General features: G+C 40.2%; 1 protein-coding gene across 5 annotated transcripts in view; it reads left to right on the top strand.

The window, feature by feature from the left end:
- Rps6ka5 (ribosomal protein S6 kinase, polypeptide 5) overlaps window positions 1–21,090 on the top strand; it is a 176,890-nt gene that overhangs the window by 134,883 nt on the left and 20,917 nt on the right. For 4 of the 5 annotated variants that reach the window (NM_001330702.1, XM_006516275.4, XM_030246949.1 and 1 more), the window contains 6 exons: window positions 9,000–9,150; window positions 12,563–12,724; window positions 14,686–14,811; window positions 15,190–15,323; window positions 15,922–16,015; window positions 19,447–19,617. In NM_001330702.1, coding sequence (NP_001317631.1) covers window positions 9,000–9,150; window positions 12,563–12,724; window positions 14,686–14,811; window positions 15,190–15,323; window positions 15,922–16,015; window positions 19,447–19,617 — 838 coding nt within the window. Of the gene's footprint in view, window positions 1–8,999; window positions 9,151–12,562; window positions 12,725–14,685; window positions 14,812–15,189; window positions 15,324–15,921; window positions 16,016–16,453; window positions 16,649–19,446; window positions 19,618–21,090 lie in introns of all 5 variants that reach the window. The other variant, NM_153587.3, reaches the window with a different exon arrangement.

Here is a 21,090-nt window from a genome sequence, read left to right as displayed (position 1 = left end):
ATCTCCAAAACAATGCAATGTAATAATCATTTACACATTTATGTTGTATCAGGTATTAGAAATAACCTGGAGATGTTTTATACAGTGAGACTTTCTTGACCCACCAGTAGTATAAATAATGGAGACTTCTAACAAAGTTTAAAGCTTAGGCCTTTTGCTTGGGCAGTCTACCAACCACTCTAAACTTAACCCAACCATTCTAGCCTACAACCTACCACATGGCTAGCTCAGTACCTTTCTCTGCTCTGCTGTAGTCCTTATCTCTTTCTTCCAGGTCCACTCACAGAATCACCTGTGGCTGCCTGTTCTCCCAATGCCTCTCTCTCTGCCTGGAAATTCGGTCCTCCACTTCCTGCCCAGCTATTGGCTGTCAACTCTTTATTACAACTAATCAGAACCTCTGATGCAATTCTAGTTTGCCTTTAAGTGGTTGACGAAGGTTGAATATTTACAAAATATAAGTGATAGGCCATAGAAATGGCAGTACCAGTGTCCTGCCAACATTTAGCTCTCTGCTGGTACAGAATTAACAATTGAAAATACATAAATTCTTCACACAATGTGAAGGTTCCCCCGAGAGTTTTGAGTCTGTGGGAAAGTGTGCATGGGTTGTATGTACATACCACGTCCATGTTCTTTTATATAAAGAACTTGACATCCTCAGAGTTTTGTATCCCTGGGGTTTGGGAACCAGTCCCTTTCAATGCCAAGGATAGCCATATCAAAAAACAGCCCTTAGTACTGTTTAGTAGTGGTCAGCTAACTATAGTTAGTAGGCAAGAGTTATTCTTTTTGCCAGTTTGTTTTGTTTTCACATTTTGGTTTTTGCTGGGGAGGATGGGAGTTATGAGCTAAGAATGCTGTTTACATTCTTTAAAAAGAAAAAAATTTGTGATGTGAAAATTCTGTGAAATATACATTTGTATCCAGTAAAACTTTATTAAAACATAGCCATGTTTATTTATTAGTATATTTTCTCTTACAGTTTTTTACAAGAGTCACAGAGTTAAATAGTTAATTACAGAGACCTTGCAGCTTACAAAGCCTAAAATACTTATTGCCTGTCTCTAGTATTCTCTTACCCATTAACAAGTAACAAATTGCCTCAAAACTAAGTGGATTTATCGATATACATTTTATAATTTCTGTGGTTTAAGAATTTAGGGTATAGCTCAGGTGTATGTTCTACTTGAAGGCTGTGGTTAAGTGTCTTGGTTAAGCTATAGTTATTTCAAGGCTCATCTAGGAAAAGATCTATATCCAAGCTAATGTGGTTGTTGGAAGATTCAGTTCTTTGTAGACTGACTGGTGGACTGCAGGCCTTAGTTCCTTGCTCACTGGTGACCAAGAGCCATCTTCATTTCCTACTGTGTAGGCTAGCCCAATGTGGCAGCTTACGCCATGTAAGCATTATAACATCATGAAAGGCATTTAACCCAAACATACCTAAGGGGCTGTCAATTCAGAACTAACTATGACATCTAGAGACCAACCTAGACATTCTATCTACCATTTGTGCTTTATGAAAAAAAAAATTACCAACTCCTAGTCTGGGTGATTAATTTATAGTTGTTCTGCCTAGGACTTTTTTCTTAGAGAATCACTGTAATATAGTAATTTTTATATGACTTTATGTCTTTCTGACTAAAAAAGCTGAAAAACAAGACAGTGATTCTGGTGTATTTTATTTTCTCCAGATTGATTTGTCAGTTATCATTTTGGATTCATTTGATTGTTAAATTTTTGTTCCAGTTACAAATGTCTTGCCTTGGGGTGATGTACAAAACAATTGGAAGTCTCCTGGGTTCCGTTGTCATCGTTGCTGTTGTTCAAGAGTAGATGCACAGTTGGACCTGGTGGTGACCTCTTTTCAGTGTAGTTGAGTCAGACAAGCTTACGTCCTTGTTTCTCCTACCTGTGAGAGACAAAGAATCTCTTTTTGACTACCAGAAGCAGGGTAGGAATGGGCACCTGTCAGGCATTCCAGAAATTGGGCTAGAGACATAAGAGGTTATGGAGTGCGTGAGGGAGGACATGAGGAGGTATGTCACAGCACAGTACTTACAGGGCTGTGGCCTGCAAGGGTATCATGCAGGCATGAGGAATGCACTCTTTGGGGATCATTATCTCATGTGGTTGGATGGCTTCCTGGGAAGCTGGAACGTTATAAAGTACATAAATGTATTTATAACTCAAGATGGCCAAGTGTAAGCAAAGAGCCTTCAGAAGCACACAAAGCTGCCGAAGAATCTTTGTTCCCAGTGAGTGAACTGCTTTGGCTGTGGAAGTTACAAGCTATAGAGACCAAATGGGAATTCATAATACCCAAAGTGAAATGATAGCCTGGAATTTTCTACCCCCTTGGTAGCCAGTTCCATATCTAGAGAAAGGCACACTCATGAAGTTGCCCCCATAGCCCTAGAAGCCAGGATATTGTGTGTAAGCATCTAAGCTGAGAAATTACCCACATTATATCTCGGTAAAGTTTCTTTTTTCTTTTTTTCCCCTGTTATTTATCTATTCATTCACTTTACATCCCAATATCAGACCTCCCTCTCCTCCCAGTGACCCCTTTCACACAATTCCTCCCCTATCCTCCTTCCCTTCTCCTCTAAGAAGGTGGAGGTCCCCCTAGGTATCACCGCACCCTAGCACATCAAGTTACTCCAGGACTAGGTGCATCCTTTTTCATTGAGACCAGGCAGGGCAGCCCCGTTAAGGAAATGGGATCCACAGACAGGCAACAGAGTCAGCAACAGCCACAGCACTTGCTCCAGTATTTGGGGGACCCATATGAAGATCAAGCTGCACATCTGTGACTTATGTGCAGGGGGCATAGGTCCAGCCCATGCTCACTCTTTGGTTGGTGGTTCAGTCTCTGGGAGCCCCAAAGGGGTCCATGTTAGTTGACTCTGTTGGTCTTCCTGTGGAGATCCTATTCTCTTTGGGTTCCTTAATTCTTCCCCCAACTCTTCCACAGGATTCCCCAAGCTCCAGCTAATGTTTGGCTGTGGGTTTCTGCATCTGTTTCTATCAGCTGCTGAGTGGAGCTTCTCAGATGACAGTTATGCTAGGATCTTGTCTGCAAGCATAACAGAGCATCGTTAATAATGTTAAGAATTGGTTCTCACCCATGGGATGGGTCTCAATTTGGGCCAGTCAATGACTGGGTAAATTTGCGACCCTGACAAGCAGACAGCACCAACTGCTGTGTTCCTAAGGATTCAGCTACTGTGAGGTTGGGCTGGGATCAAGCACATTGTGACTGGAAAGTTACTTCATACTGTCTCATTGGAAGTGCTTATTTTCATGCTGCTGGTGTTTTTTTCCTGGGCTCATTTCTGATAAAAAGCTGTCAAATTATGGCCTAAAGACAGTAGGAAACAGATTTAATTGGTGAAGTATTTGCAGAGTATTTTTTTTTCCTAAGGAAAAAGCAAAACACCTTGTCCTAGGTAAACTTATGTAGTGTGTGGGAAGATAAGGGAGAAAGATGAAAGATCACGTGGGAAGTTTTGATAAATGTGTGAGTGGTAAGACACTCTTGAAAGTACAAAAGAGGTGTGGTTCCTTGGGGACCAGGTTGTCAGGGAGGTATTCATAATGGAGCTACAGCGTGGGCTGTGCCATGCAGAGCAGATGGTGACAACTGTGTACAGTGGCACCCTAGAGCCTATGCATGGAAAGTTCTAGATTCCTTTGTCACACTGTGTTCTCAGTGAATCTGTGAAATGAAGTTCATCTTAATCCTGTTCTAAAATTAATGTGTAATAATTTAAAACATACCCAACAGGTGCTGCTGATAACAACACCAAGAGTGATGCATAAGGCACACACCTGTAATCTTAATACCTTAGGCATAGAAATAGGAAGAGCTCAGAGTCACTCTTAGCCAGTTTAGAGCTATCCTGAACTACATGAGATGACCCTGTTTTAAAAACAGATAAATACTGGTTGGAACATCTTCTGGATATATGCCCAGGAGAGGTATTGCGGGACCCTCCGGTAGTACTATGTCCAATTTTCTGAGGAACCACCAGACTGATTTCCAGAGTGGTTGTACAAGCTTGCAATTCCACCAACAATGGAGGAGTGTTCCTCTTTCTCCACATCCTTGTCAGCATCTGCTGTCACCTGAATTTTTGATCTTAGCCATTCTGGCTGTTGTGAGGTGGAATCTCAGGGTTGTTTTGATTTGCTTCTCCCTGATGATTAAGGATGTTGAACATTTTTTCAGGTGTTTCTCTGCCATTCGGTATTCCTCAGGTGAGAATTCTTTGTTTAGCTCTGAGCCCCATTTTTTAATGGGGTTATTTGATTTTCTGGAGTCTACCTTCTTGAGTTCTTTATATGTATTGGATATTAGTCCCCTATCTGATTTAGGATAGGTAAAGATCCTTTCCCAATCTGTTGGTGGCCTTTTTGTCTTATTGACGGTGTCTTTTGCCTTACAGAAGCTTTGCAATTTTATGAGTTCCCATTTGTTGATTCTCGATCTTACAGCACAAGCCATTGCTGTTCTATTCAGGAATTTTTCCCCTGTGCCCATATCTTCAAGGCTTTTCCCCACTTTCTCCTCTATAAGTTTCACTCTCTGGTTTTATGTGAAGTTCCTTGATCCACTAAGATTTGACCTTAGTACAAGGAGATAGAAATGGATCAATTCGCATTCTTCTACATGATAACCGCCAGTTGTGCCAGCACCTTTTGTTGAAAATGCTGTCTTTTTTCCACTGGATGGTTTTAGCTCCTTTGTCAAAGATCAAGTGACCATAGGTGTGTGGGTTCATTTCTGGGTCTTCAATTCTGTTCCATTGGTCTACTTGTCTGTTGCTATACCAGTAGCATGCAGTTTTTTATCACTATTGCTCTGTAGTACAGCTTTAGGTCAGGCATGGTGATTCCACCAGAGGTTCTTTTATCCTTGAGGAGAATTTTTGCTATCCTAGGTTTTTTGTTATTCCAGATGAATTTGCAGATTGCCCTTTCTAATTAGTTGAAGAATTGAGTTGGAATTTTGATGGGGATTGCATTGAATCTGTAGATTGCTTTTGGCAAGATAGCCATTTTTACTATATTGATCCGGCCAATCCATGAGCATGGGAGATCTTTCCATCTTCTGAGGTCTTTTTTAATTTCTTTCTTCAGAGACTTGAAGTTCTTATCATACAGTTCTTTCACTTCCTTAGTTATGGATACAAAAAATGTGGTACATTTACACAATGGAGTACTACTCAGCTATTAAAAAGAATGAATTTATGAAATTCCTAGCCAAATGGCTGGACCTGGAGGGCATCAATCTGAGTGAGGTAACTGAATCACAAAAGAACTCACATGATATGTACTCACTGATAAGTGGATATTAGCCCAGAAACTTAGAATACCTAAGATACAAGATACAATTTGCAAAACACATGAAACTCAAGAAGAACGAAGACCAAAGTGTGGACACTTGCCCCTTCTTAGAATTGGGAACAAAACACCCATGGAAGGAGTTACAGAGACAAAGTTTGGAGCTGAGACAAAACGATGGACCATCTAGAGACTGCCATACCCGGGGATCCATCCCATAATCAGCCTCCAAACGCTGATACCATTGCACACACTAGCAAGATTTTGCTGAAAGGACCCTGATATAGCTGTCTCTTGTGAGGCTATGCCAGGGCCTAGCAAATACAGAAGTGGATGCTCACAGTCAGCTATTGGATGGATCACAGGGCCCCCATTTGGAGGAGCTAGAGAAAGTACCCAAGGAGCTAAAGGGGTCTGCAACCTTATAGGTGGAACAACACTGTGAACTAACCAGTACCTCCCGAAGCTCGTGTCTCTAGCTGCATATGTATCAGAAGATGGCCTAGTCGGCCATCAGTGGAAAGAGAGGCCCATTGGCCGTGCAAATTTTATATGCCTCAGTACAGGGGAATGCCAGGGCCAAGAAGTGGGAATGCGGGGGAGGATATGGGGGGAACTTTTGGCGTAGAATTGGAAAAGTAAATGAAGAAAATACCTAATTAAAATTTATAAGAAAGAAAGAAAGAAAGAAAGAAACCAGATTGTGAGAGCCAACAACATCATGAAATAGAAAATTGACCCGGGTGGTGGTGGTGCATGCCTTTAATCCCAGCACTTGGGAGGCAGAGGCAGGTGGATTTCTGAGTTTGAAGCTGGCCTGGTCTACAGAGTGAGTTCTAGGACAGCCAGAGCTATACAGAGAAACCCTGTTTTGAAAAACAAACAGAAAGAAAGGAAGGGAGGGGAGGAGAGGAGAGGAGAGGAGAGGAGAGGGAAAAAAGAAAAGAGAAAAGAAAAGAAAATTGTAAAGTTGCATAAAGACCCAACCATGTGTCATGGTTTCAATAGGAGGTGTCTCTCACAGACTTGGAGGTTGAAAGCTTGGTCTCTATTCGTAGTTGGTGCTGTTTTGAGAGATTGTGGAAATATTAGGAGGTGGGCCCAGTTGGAGGAAGTGGGCCTCTGAATGTTGTGTCTTGTCCTAGACTCTTCCTTCTCTCTATTTTCGAGTCCCCATGATACAGGCATCTCTGCTCCGCTCCATGTTCCCCACCACAATCAAGGTGTTCAGCCTCATCCATAGTGGCAAAGCCAGCAGAGTGAGGGCTGAAACTGTGAGCCGAAACCCACCCTTCCTTCTGAGTTCTCTACCCAGTAGGCTGAAGGCCCTGTAAGAGAAAGGGAAGCCTGAGCTTATGTTCCTGCAGAGCAGGGATCCATCCTGGACCTACACCTGGGCAACAGGAGCAGACTTCAGGGATTCTCCACCTCACACACCACAAAGGAGGGGTGCCTCACCACCTTCATCCTGGAGGCTCCGTCATGCCTCTTCCTCTCCACTCCCAATCTGAAGAGCGGTGCACATCACCAACTCTCAAGCTAACTCCTGGTTTTGGCCATATTGTGACTTGAGATTGACTCGTGTTTCTCCACACTTCTTTACCAGTTTTCACAGAAATTATCCTTCAGATTTCAGCCCAATTTTTCTTCCTGTTGTACTCCCTACCTCACCAGTACCTCTGAATATGGGGCATGCCCTCTGCACACCCTTCTTGGTTCATGTGTGCGGGACAAAAGCTCCCAACATGGGCCGCTGTCCTATGAGCCTGTATCCAGGCTGGGCATAGCAGCAGAACCATCTTGTTTTCAGATGCTCCTCCTGACATACCCACGGGGTAGGTTCTTATGCCCTGTGTGTTGTTTTAGGACTGACAGTTGCTCTTAATCTTTGCTAGGTATATAGTAGACAGACTTCTAGCAGGTATTACAAACCTTAAGAGACATCAGCCATGATATATATTTCTCTATCCTGATGCAACAATACCAGATGTCACCAATACACAAGGAATTCTTTCCTCTAAAAAGTATAGCAAAAGTACAGTAACGGGAAAGGATGTGTATGCTTTTCTCTGAGAAAGGCCACTCTAACGAGAGGCCTGCCTCTGCTGGAGGTGAAAACCCTGCAGTCATTGAGCAGCAGCAGACGAATTGATAGCTGATAGCAAGAGAGGAATGGAGTCTGTCTGTCTGTCTGTCTGTCTGTCTCACTCTTTTCTTTGGTTCCCAGAATAGAGTTTTAGGAGTAGAGTTAACATCATGGCTATAATTTTCTGCCAAAAACTGTAGTTCCAATATTATTTGGTGATTCTCAGTAGCAGGCTGATACAAATTCTCTGTCGTGATATCCCTTTTAGATAGATACTCATTTTGTAGGCAAGGAAACTGAGAAACAAAGGAATCCTTTAACCAGTAAAGAACAGAGCAGAGCCAGCCTTAACCTCCATCCTGCCTCTAAGTCGATGGTTTTACCAGGCTATACTTTCATATATTTAGGTTTTACAGGGGTGGGGGGGGGGTCCCTATTTTTATTTCTAGTTGGTGTTTTGTTTCTGTTTGTTTTATGGTTTTGTGATACTGGATATTAAACCTAGGGACTCATATACGAGCCTAGGCTTTCCCATTGCACTCTCTCTCCAGCCCAGTGATACTTATTAACATGTACAACACGGGATCTTGTTGTAAACCAAAGTAATGAAGCTTATCATGATGTGTACTGTGCTAAGAAAGGTTCTCATCTTGCTGATCTCATTGTTTCTCTCATTAAGTCACTGATCTGCCTCCTCACAGGTGAGATTGTATGCTTGGGTTGGATTATTAAAACTATGATCATAGAATACACTTCTCACACAAACATAGTTGCCTTTTAACTTTCCCGTGCTGAATGCATTTTTCTGTCTGACTCCCACTCTCCCATGCACTGGCTGGGCTGTGTTGTGGAAACACATGAAGAAACAGACGCTTTTGCCACTGAGAAACCAACCTGTAGTTGCAGATGACAAGACTTAGCCCTTAGTCACATGGTGCTGGCTGCCCTGTCTTGGCTGACTTCCCTGGTGCCTTTTAGGTCTTTAAAGTTCCTGCTCATTGGGAAGAAGTGCGGTAGAGGAAGATTATAGTTCTCTCGAGTTAATTCTCCTGATGTTGTTGAAGAGTTGTTAGGATCACGCTGAACTGTGAGCGGGAGGTGTAATCTAGCCCAGGTCCCCTTTTTACATTTTTTTAAGTGAAATATTTGAGATAATAGGTTTGGTTTTTTTTTGTTTTTGTTTTTTTTTTTTTTTTTTTTTTTACCAAGATTGACTTATACTGAATAGCCCAGTGGTCTTCCATTAATTCCTGCTCATACCTTTATTTATTTGATTGACAGGTTCTTGTTTGTTTGGGGGGAGCAGTTGTACACATGTTCCCTGCCCTACATGTAGAGATCACAGGACAGCTTGTGGGTCCAGAGTTTGAGCTCAAGTGCTCAGGCTTGCCAACAAGTGCTTTTATCCTCCGAGCCATCTCCCTAGCCTGTGCTATCAAATAGTTTTCTCACATATGTAGTTCGGTTTCCAAATGCTTCACCACACTCACTTTTAGTAAAATATCCATTGTTATAACGTCATGATCCAGTTGTACTAACAGTAAACTTTATCTATCCACAGGAGAATTTTAAAAAGTGAGCCTCCGTATCCCCAGGAAATGAGCACAGTAGCTAAAGACCTACTTCAGCGTCTCTTGATGAAAGATCCCAAGAAGCGATTGGGATGTGGCCCACGGGATGCAGAAGAAATCAAAGAACATCTCTTCTTTGAGGTGAAATTTTGGAGATGAGTATATTTAATCCCCCTTGGGGTCACTTCCCCATTTCGCCTATCTTAGTCCCCTAATTCTTATTATGACAGATAATGTTTAGGAGGGAGCAGACTTCTACTTGTTTAGACCTAAATGGCTTTCCCTCCCTAAAGCACTAGGAGGGAAGGTTGTGATAGCATTACATCTTCTCCACAGTGAATCCAGCCTCTGACACTAAGACAGGATGTTGTCAGCTACAGAGCATATGCTTAAGAATAGAACACATGCGTTGCCCAAAATATTGCCCCTGAAGTCTCATCATGCTCAGGTTTTCAATGTGTTAGACCGCATTCATGGCCATCAAGGGTTGTATGTAGCCTGTAGGTTGGACAAAGCTGGTAAATTCTGCAGTGCTTTCTGTAGGTTTTTGGGGTTGCACATGAACGGAGGAGATGTGTATCCTTTGTATGATTCATGAGCTGTTGTACTGGGTTCCACCTTTTGGTTACCGATTCTGTTGCCTCTTTCTGTTTCCAGGAGAAATCTTAGAATATTCCCTCCTGCCTGGTTCTCAGTCAGTGTCGGTGGCATACATTTCCATTTGCTTTCTCTGTCCTGTAACAGCGCTTTTTTATGAAAAAGCCAAGGGACACTATTCCACAGAGCACCAGCACATCCGCCAGTCCCATGGTCTCAGTTCTCTCCAAGTACAGGCGTAAACAGTGGGGAGGATGGCTGGGCTGCTTGGTAACTTCAGCCTAAATGGTAAAGCCTGGCGTGGCAAGGCCTCCATTTCTAACATCCTAAACGCTACAGCGTTTAAATAACTTCACAGATCAACAAGCATGGCCTTGGTGTTTAATGGTCTGGTAGAGTCATCCACGTTATGTTTTTGTTCTGTAAAAATGTGCAGTATTATCACTAAAACAATAAACAGGGTATAGCAAGCAAAGAAACAATTATGTCAGCTTAGCTTTCTTAGTGTTGCTATTGCTTATTAAACATAAAAATGCAAGGCTGGGGTGTAGCTCAGTGGTGGAACACTTGTGTGGTGTGTATGAGGCCATAGATTTTTGTCCTCTGTTTGGGGGCTGGGAGGTGGTTTCCTCATTGAAAATGAGGTCTCTTCACTTCTGTGAGAACAGAGTACGTTAATTTTAGTCTCTCCACCCATTTTTTAAAAATATTACTGTAAATCTTTAAAGTTCGGTGACACAGAGACAAACATGTTAGAATGAAATGAACTCAGTATTGTACATTGGCTGAGAACTATTACTTTTCAAACATACATTATATCTTGTTCATACTTGAGCTTAAAAACTAACAAGTATGTAAAATTAAACAGAATGCTCTATTGTTCTTTTCTACAACTTTTTTTTCTCAGTTGTTCCCTGAGTTTGTGAATATTATGGTCTGTCTTTAGTATAGGAGGTGCTTATCTTCTTGACAGCTTGGAATAATAATTTTAATTTATGTATTTGCTTTCACTTTTAAATGATAGGGTAGACCAGAAATCCACTTACAAAGATCTGAATATCTTTTCTCTACAATGCTCTAGAGGTGGGAAGAATCATAATAGCATTCAATTTTCTACACATTGAACATTCTTCTGGTAACAATGTGTTTCTTTAAATTACCCCTTTCCTCTAGAAGTTTGTCATTTTTCAAGAGTCTTCTTAAAATTTTTAAGAAATATTGTGTGTGTGTGTGTGTGCGTGTGTGTGTGTGTGTGTGTGTGTGTGTGTTCATACATTCACTCATGCTCGTACATACACACACATGTGAAGGAGAAAAGACAACTCATGGAAGTCAGTTCTTTGCTCAGCCATGTGGGATGCTGAGGGACAAACTCAGAGTGGCATGTTGGCCAGCAGACATCCTTACTGTGCCAAGCCACTTCACCTGGCCCAGAATGTTTCTTGGTGTATCTTCAGTCAGGGAAGCACAAAGCAGATGGCTGTAACAGAAGCTACCACAGCCTCACAGAGGAGTGAACACTAGCTAGAAAGTGGACAGAACTCTAGTCCACACTTCTAGCAACAAATACTTCAGTGAAAAATATTTAGCTCTTATTTCTGAGCCTCAGATTATTTCTGAGACAAATAAAAAAAAAAGAAAGAAATTATCTCTCTCATCATAACTGAAAAGCTTGAAGAATTACCACATAATTATTTCTACTTCCTTTATAAAAGAACCTATTTTGTTAATTTCATCAAGTGTAGGTTTCACATTTCCCCACCACTGAGTCAATATCCATCTCTAAGTTGGAAATCATGTCTCCTACTGGTGGTGCTTCTCTGTCTTAATGCTATATAGCATGATGGTATCACCTTGTTTTGAAGACTGAGTAAGAAATCTTTAAAATTCAATTCAGTAAGAACTGAGAATATTTTAAAGAAGGCACATAAAGAAACAACAGAGGATTGAATTAGAATAATACAGAACGAGTTAGTTACTCAGACAGTGTGTATGGGAAACAAGAGGCAGTATCTCACTCAATATTGAATGGGGTTGAATGAGCTACAATAGCAAGCCCTCCAGTGTACACACACACTTGACTCATGGCACTTTTACTTCGTAATCAGTCCAGCGACCCAAAGGGAAACCAGTGTAAGAGGAGAACTCAGTGAGTCCCTAGAAAATAGGGGTTGGTATCACAGCCACAGAATACACTTCAACCACTATAGCAGTATTTTATGGTTTGGGGGAGATGTTGGTTGGTCGGTTGGTTGGTTGGTTGGTTGGCTTTCATTTTGGCTTAATTCTTTTCTGCCAAGGCTCAGTACAAAAGTAATTTATTCTGTTATCTCTGAGGTTATGTCTTGGTGCCCTCTAGAGGACACTGAGATTCCTGCATTAAGAAAGCTTCAGGCACCTTCCACATACTACAGACTGAAAATGGGATCATTCTTGGAAAAAAAATATTTTTAATCCTTAGTTTGAAATATGTACTCTTATTTAAATCAGACTTGCTAGTAACTGTGCTCTTAGCTAAGAGTGGTGGCGCACACCTTTAATCCCAGCACTTGGGAGGCAGAGGCAAGCATATCTCAGTTCAAAGCCAGTGAGTTTACATAGAGTAATGGTTCTCAACATGTGGATCGTTTGACCACCAAACCTTTCACAGGGGTCATCTAAGACCATCATAAAACATGGATATTCACACTATGATTCATAACAGGAGCAAAGTTATGGTTACAAAGTAGCAATGAAAATAGTTTTCTGGTTGAAGGTCATCACAACATGAGGAACTGTAGTAAGGATCACAGCATTAGGGAGGTCGAGAACTGTTGCAGTAGAGAGTTCCAGCCTGCTAGAGCTACCAAGTAAGACTCTGTCTTTAAAAAAGAAAAAACAAAGTAACCATATCTATTGTTCATAATATAGTTTGATTTTTTTTTTGACTTGTCCCAATCTTCTTGCTGTGCTCTAGAAGATAAAGTGGGATGACTTAGCTGCCAAAAAAGTGCCTGCGCCATTCAAGCCGGTGATCCGGGATGAGTTAGATGTGAGTAACTTCGCTGAAGAGTTCACAGAGATGGACCCCACCTACTCTCCCGCTGCCTTGCCACAGAGCTCCGAGCGACTGTTTCAGGTAAAGTTGCAGCATGCCAGACATGCTTTGGAAGAAAGCCAGTTTTCCTAGTGAGGTGGTTTGTTGGCATAAAATAAGAATTCTATAATCTCTTCAGAACTAAATTTAGAGATATGTTGAGGTACTATCTGGAAGTTTGCAGTTTACTAAATAGATTTTATTATAGTTTTTAATGTGTATGTTTTAGGTTTTTTTGTTGTTTTGTTTTGTTTTTTTGAGACAGAAGTTGGAGTTTTGGGATTTGGATTGTTTAGTGGGATATTTTGTCTGTTCATTTGAGACAGGGTCATGCTGTGTAACCCTGGCTATTCTGGAGCTCACTATATATAACAGACGCGTCTTGAACTTCTGCTTCTCCGTAGCTCGGATCAAAGGTGTGCATTCGAACAACCAACCTCTGTTTGTTTTTTATGACGAGGTATTCATTTTATACTTGAAAATTCATTTCTGCTGAGGCTCATGTGAAAATTATAATGCTATTTTATTTTTTACTCCATTCTTTAAACTATTCAGTGTTACCTGGACCTTTATCTTCAGTGAATAATAAATTATACATGCTCTCTAATTCTTAAAGTCTTGAATCGAGGGGGCCAGAGATGTAGAGTGCTCACCTAGCCGGCAGGAAACTCTGGCTTTAGTTTCTAGTACTGCATAAAACTGGGTCTGGTAGCACTCACCTGAAATCCCAGTGTTCCAGAGGGTAAGAAGTTCAGGGTCACCCTCAGCTACACAGTGAACACAGCTGCCAGTAGAACCCTGTCTCAAAAAAACAAAAATCAAAAACGGAAGGGAGGGAGACAAACAGATTTATTTTTAAAGACTTTGGGTTTAAAGTCCATGATTTCCATGCAATGATGGGCTATAATCTGGAAATGTGAGCTAAAATAAGTCCTTCCACTCCAAGTTGGTTTTGCCAAAATATTGTTTAAAGATTTATTTTTATAGTTTTGTACGTGTATGTATGTATGTATGTATGTATGTATGTATGTATATTGTATAGGATTCCTTGGAGCTGCAGTTTCAGCTTGTAAGCTGCCTAATGTAGATTATGCGACGAACTTAATGCCCTCTGAAAGAGTAGTGAGCACTTTGACTCTCTGTAAGAGTGTTTACCTGTTTGTTTTTGTCAGTATTTTATCACAGCAATATGTGTAGATGTGTGTATGTGAAATATTATATAAAGCACATTGTTTTGTATTTTAACTTTAAAAAATTAAAAGTGCAGAATATTTTTTAGGAAATGTTCGTTTACAGATGCAGATACTCTGTGCCTATTGAACTGTGTCATAGCTGCACTTCTCTGACCACTGACAGTGCCTGTAGTGTGGTTTGCTCTGGCTATTCAGAGTGTGCCTCTCACCTGTCCTATGACCCTGGAGAACATGGCCAAGGATCTATGTAGGTGGTAAACTAGTAAATGCCCTAGCTTGCACAGAGTAATTATGTGTCATTTATCACTCTGGCTTACCACATCATCCTTCCACTGGGGTATTATTTTCCAAAACTCAATTTTAAGTTTAGTTATTCTGAAAACATAGAATACAGATTCAATAATTGCTAAATTAAAGATGAACTTTTATGAAACTTGTTATTTTTGTAGTTTGAAACAGTTCTGGGGCCACTTTATTTGATGTGTTGACTGTGCCTCTTCTGAGGTCAGATGAGTTTATAAACAGATATTATCAGCAATGCAAAAGGTTCACAGGCTTGCATCAGATTTGGGAGTGGAATAGGGAGGAAGTCTTTCTGCCTTGATTTTTTGAGTTGGGCTAGTTCTGCCAGAAGATGGCAATATCTCCTTCTGAGAAGCATTTGCTATTGAGTTAATGCTGTATTCTGAATGCAAATAAAATTATCTTCATCTGAACATTTTTTTCTATGAAAAGAAATGATCGCCATCTAGACCGTGCCTAGCTGTGAGAGTGCAGAGCTTTGAGCTTTAGCATCTCTTCTCTTTTCAGGGCTATTCCTTCGTTGCTCCATCTATTCTCTTCAAGCGTAACGCAGCTGTCATAGATCCTCTTCAGTTCCATATGGGAGTTGACCGTCCTGGAGTGACAAATGTTGCCAGGAGTGCAATGATGAAGGTACATAGGTCTGGCTGCCTCAGTTTGGATCTGTGATTTGTGTGAATATTTAAACACCAACTGATGTTTTTAAGTCTAGTAAATTTACTAGATTATCACTCAACTAAAAGGCAACTTTAGAAAATGAGTAAATAAGTGGGAATAGCAGTGTTTTCCCCAGAAGATTGTCACTGCCAACCTGCATGAGCTCCTTTTTGCCATGATAAAACATGATATATTTTGGACAAATGTATAGATGAAAATATAAGCACACTAAATGAGTTTTAATTTATTGCTTTCAAATTTCTGAATCATTTCACATTAAATTACAGCTTTACATATACTTTGTGTATTACTACCAATCTTTTATTAAATTAAATAATGTTGATCTTTTATCAGGACTCACCCTTCTATCAACACTATGACCTAGATCTGAAGGACAAACCTTTGGGAGAAGGAAGTTTTTCAATTTGTCGCAAGTGTGTACACAAAAAAACTAACCAAGCATTTGCTGTCAAAATAATCAGCAAAAGGTATGGCCAGTCCTAGCAGTCTTTCTTGGGGCTTTTGACCACTTAGGAAGTTCTGGAAATTACGGAGAAGGAAATCAGTTGTTTCCTTTGCGAGACTTTTTGCACACATGCTTAGTTATTTGCCTTTTTAGCTGAGGTCCAATACTTCTAGCACTAGTGTTCTCTGATGATGTAATCAGTTTTGGACAAATCAGAATCTGTTGTGTTTTATATGAAAACTGTCTTGTGGTAATGATATATTTAATCAGATTTGCTTGGTGACTTTTATTTGTTGAATATTTGCAGTCAAAAGTATTTAGCAAGCTTCCTGATGGCTTTAAGAACAGAGCTAGCTAGTTCTGGTAACAGGTTATTACCATTGCTAAATTGTCAGCAAGAAGAGCATCCATTTCTTTGTATGACTAGCTCTCTTCTAATTCAGAGGTCATAATTTTCTTTAAAAAAAGTTTTACTTTCCTGGTGGGTGGTATGATTACTACTTTTGTGGATATGTCATTTTGAGACTTTGACACAGGCATTCTGAATACACTATAAATAAAAACAATCAGGGAGAGAGCGCTGATGTGAAACTCTGCTGGAAAACTATTTGATTTTGTAGGATGGAAGCCAATACTCAGAAAGAAATAACAGCTCTGAAACTCTGCGAAGGACACCCCAATATTGTGAAACTACATGAAGTTTTTCACGATCAGGTATTTCAAGGACTCCCTCCATCCGCGCACATGGGCTAGGTCAGATACAGGGTTCAACTTCTCACCAGTTTTATTGGTGCTGCTGAGTGAAGCTCAGGGGCGTCTACTATCACCCAGCCTCTGGGAAGGGGAGAGAAGGTAGCGCACACACCCTCACCTCTGCCTCAGTTCATCCTTTACTTCACCCATCTTGGCATGGGTGGATACAGAGGGGCAAGAGGCCCTCGTGCCACTGTCACAGATTGCAGTGTGCTTATTGTGAGTGTGGCTGCCATCCACCCTCACTTAATTACTTCGTAGTCAGTACTTAGTGACTTTAAGCCTTCAACATTCTTTACATTTCTAGCATCAGACAGACTGACTCTTAAGCCCACATGGTGCAAGTTAAAGGACAAATGGGAAGCAGAAAGACAGATGTTCCCTTTCATCTTGTTCCAGGTGGCAGCGTCTGCTCAGCCCCCAGGACAGGTTGTTCTATGCTCTCTTCTACTCTTAGCTCTGCTTTTCAACAGAAGTCTCACACGGAAGCCTGTCACTTGGACATGGCTGGTCCATAGCACCTCTCAGCTCCCTCCATTGCCACCTCCCATGCCTGAAATTGTGCTATTTATTCTTCTCTCTGATAATGGACAGGTATCAAAGCCTTCTTAGAACCTTAACTTGTTACCATTCTATGCCTATTAAGGCACAAATACCAAAACAAGTCCTGAACATGGTTTTTTTTTTTTTTAATCTAATTTTAACAACAAAGGACCTGAGATTCCTAAAAGTCTTGAGACTTGTACCAGGATCAGTAATCAGTGACAATCTAGAAAAGAGAACCTCTTCCAGGTACACATTATTCTATTGTTGTGACATTCTTGACTAGAGTAGCTTTTGGGACTCAGTTCTGAGTACCACAGCTAAGAGTGACTCATTATGGTGATATCAGGTGGTAGCAGGAACACATCGTAATTATAACTTTTGCCTCCGTTTATGCAGTATGTGGTCCAGGTGCTGTACTGTAAACTCTACATGTATTATCTTAGTCCTTGCTTAACACTGTGAAGTCAGAAAACAACTCATAGAAGTTTAGGTACCATTAGTTAGCCTTAATGGTAAGGCTGGTATCTAAGCCCCACCATCCCAACTTCACAACGCAACAAGCTTTTAATTACTTTGCTATGCTAGTCAGAGGAGGCAGATACACAGCCTGTTGTTATGTCAGGTAACAAATATCTGAAATTGGTATCATCTTCTCCTTCCCCTGGTTCTTATGAGAAAAGAAGCTTTTGAAGCAAGAGCTCTTGAGGCTGCTGCCCTTGCACCTCCACTGCCTTAAGGCTGCTGTCCTTGCACCTCCACTGCCTTCTGCCTTATTGACCTACTCAGTCAGATTCTCATGAGAGCAGTGAAACCCTGGCCATTTGAGGTGCACACTAAAGACAGTGTCCTGTTGGTGCAAATACAGAGGAAACTCACCTATCAATCAAGAAAGTGATGGATGACCTTAGACACCCCCACCTGCAGTTTTGCAGATCACTGTATCTCAGTCCAAACTTTGGATCTTGAAACTTCTGACTAATGTCATATCTCAAGAATTCTATACCAAGTTTTAAAATTTATGTTAAAAGTTTATTTTTGTCAATTTTTAAATTTAAGAGTCACTGGAATAGGGCTTTTCTTATGATCTAATGCCACATGTAGTATAAATATAATAATTGGCTGCTATGCACTTGTTGAAATATGTCTCTAGAGTTTTACCCATGATAGGTGACCCTCATCTCTATCCAATCTTTTTTCCAACCACGGGTGATGGCGATCAAGAGTGACTCTTCAGCCTTCACAGTAGTGCTGCTCACTTGTGCGCTGGGATCTTTTTATATCCTCTGTATGTTCCTAACTGCTGCTGTAACAAATTACCACAAGCTTAATATGTTTACTGTTAAACAATGAATGGAGATAACAAGTCTACAATCAGGTTCTCTGATCTGTAATCAAGGAGTGGACAGAGCTGGCTCCTCCTGGAGACCCTAAGGACAACTTGTATACTTGACTTAGCTTCTGAAGGCCACTCATTTTCTTTAGCTTGTTACCCCTCTATGCACTACTCTGATCTCTTCTTGCATAGTCTAATCTTATACCTTAGATGCTGGTCAGTAACTCAGGGTAATCATCCCATCTCAAGAATATTAATGATGGGCTAGCAAGATGGCCCAGTGGTTCAAAGCTCTAGGTTCAATTGCCAGCACCCATGAGGCATCTTACAATCATCTATAACTATAGTCCCATTGGATCCAATGCACTCTTCTGGTGTGTAGACACGTATGCATACATACTTATTTACATACATACATACATACATACATAACACATGCATACATTCATATATACATATGTACATATATGTGTACATCTTTTCAAAAAAAGAATTTTAATCAGGGGCTAAGTGTGGTAGTATATAATCCCAGCAGACAGGAGGCAGAAACAGGCACATCACTTAAGTTCAAGGTTTGCCTGGTCTACAAAGTGAGACCCCATCTCAAATTAAAAAAAAAAAAAAAAACAAACAAAAACCAGCAATAGAAGAACCTTAATTACAATTACAAAGTCCCCTTTGCCATCTATGATAAGAGATATGGATTTGAAGGCTAGGACATGGCATCTGGAGCCATCATTCAGTTCCACCTGTAGATTTTCTTATCCCCTTCATTTTATTGCTGAGGGTCCTAGAGTTTATAAAGGTGTCTCAGTTGGGTTTTATTGCTGTGAAGAGACACTGTGACCAAGGCAAGTCTTAAAAAGGCAAACATTTAGTTGTGACTGGCTTACAGTTTCAGAGGTTCAGTCCTTTATCATCATGGTGGGAAGTACTTGATGCTAGAGGAGCCAAGATACATCTTGATCCAAAGGCAGCCAGAAGGACACTCTGTTCTGCAAACAGCCAGGAGGAAGGTCTCTTCCACAGAAACATATACAGTGAGATGCGGGTATTTGCAGTAAATATTCTCAGAAATCCTGTAATTAATCATTGAGCCCTGAAGTTATCAAACACTATCTTTCTTTCAAGGGAAACTACCCATTAGCTGAGTGGCAGCAGTTGCATATAACACTACTTAGCAACCCCCTGCATTATTTACCATAGATTTTGTCACCTCGGCTCTCAGTTTTTAAAGTGAAAATATAAAAATTCAAAATTAAAATAGAGTTCAATAGAAATAAAATGAAGTAAAGGAAAAGACTGTAAAGATTTTGCTGAAATATTTGAAATTTTTCATTGCTAAAATAGAATTCTAAAAAGCTACATTATTCTTCAACTCTTTAAATGCAAGGATTGTTATAGGTTGTTTAAGCAAGGGATTATTTAAAGTTGCTGAATAATAAATAACCTATAGAGTAACCCGTATCTTTTCAGTAAGGCCCCACGTTGCTCTTTCTTTCCATCTTTCTAGCTTCATACGTTTCTTGTGATGGAACTTCTGAATGGCGGAGAGCTGTTCGAGCGCATCAAGAGAAAGAAGCACTTCAGCGAGACTGAGGCCAGCTACATCATGCGGAAGCTTGTGTCAGCTGTGAGCCACATGCACGATGTAGGAGTGGTGCACAGAGATCTGAAGCCTGAGGTGGGCCTCTGTGACCTTGGACAGCTCAGCCTGCTCTCCTTGTTCGCTAGCCTTAGAGTAGCTGTCAGCCTTTAGGACGCTTGCTATTTCTCTTGGGCCACTAAGTAAATCCTGGAAGATGTTTCCTAGGATTTTTTTCTTTCTCTTCTCTTTTCTGTGTCAGTCTAAAATAAATTTGTTCTTTTTTTCCCCTCTTGCCAGCTGATCATCTTGAGGTTATATTTGTAAGTGTGAGAGCCTTTTATGGGAAAAATGCTTCATGCAACAGTTGTATACTAAAAATAGCGATGGAAAATTTTGTAGCAAAAAATAATAAGCACTGCTATATGTATTCCATCTTGGGGAGTTTGTTCGTTTGATAGTGTATTTTGAAACCTTAATTTTCACATTTTTAAATCAAATTGATAGCTCCTAAACAGTAATGTATGGGATTCTGTTCTACATAGTTACACACGAGGCCCTGCCTTGGTTTAATAAGCTGTCCTATCTATATGTGCTTCAGTATGCTCACGACTGTGGTATTTATAGACCTGGAGAGCAGTGCAGAGCAACAACTTTTTATATTTCCTTAAGAAGGCTAATTAAGAAGGTTTTAACTCAGAATGATCCATTTTTAGTATCAAAAATATGAAAATTCCTCTCTTTTTAAAAATAAGTAATAATGAGCTTGGAAAACAAAAGCCAATGACTTTTTTTTTAAAAATTATCCTTTACCAAATGAGAAATTATATATATTTCTGCTCTAAAATAGGATATTATTTTTAGTTTCTATGTGATCATAATATATTTTCAAGTCTATTTAAAATATTAATGGGCTTGATGTTCCTTTTTTATTAAATCAAAAAAGAATATTTCTGTAAAAGCAATTTTTTTAATCTTGTGCTTAAATTATTTAAAAATGTTTTAAAAAGATGGGCAGTAGAGGTACATACTTTTATCCCAGCCCTTGGGAGGCAGAGGAAGTGAGATCTCTAAGTTCAAGGCCAGCCTGGTCGACAGAGTGAGTTCAGGACAGCCAGGACCACACTGAGAAAACCTTTCTCAAACAAAATTGATATTTTAAAAGTGGAAACATAGGGCTGGTGAATTGGCTCAGAAGGTAAGAGCACTAACTGCTCTTCTGAAGATTCCTGAGTTCAAATCCCAGCAACCACATGGTGACTCACAACCACATGTAATGAGACCTGATGCCCTCTTCTGGTGTGTCTGAGGACAGCTACAGTATATGTATTCAAATACAGTTCTCTGTATCTGTGGAGGATTGGTACCGAAGCTCCCTATGGATATCAAACCTCTTACATGAAATTGAATATTATTTTATTTTCATATAACCTACGTGATCCTTTCGTATACTTTAAATCCTCTCTCTAAGTTATTTATGATATCTATTTTGATGTAAATGATAAATATGTATATTTTAGGGAATAATCACAAAAAATCTTTTCATATTCTGTACAGTTTTGAAGGGGTTTT

This window comes from Mus musculus, chromosome 12 (genome assembly GCF_000001635.26).
Source record: "Mus musculus strain C57BL/6J chromosome 12, GRCm38.p6 C57BL/6J".
Taxonomy (NCBI): Eukaryota; Metazoa; Chordata; class Mammalia; order Rodentia; family Muridae; genus Mus; species Mus musculus.
The sequence above is the reverse complement of the archived record's forward strand: the minus strand, read 5'-3'. Positions and strand labels throughout refer to the sequence as shown.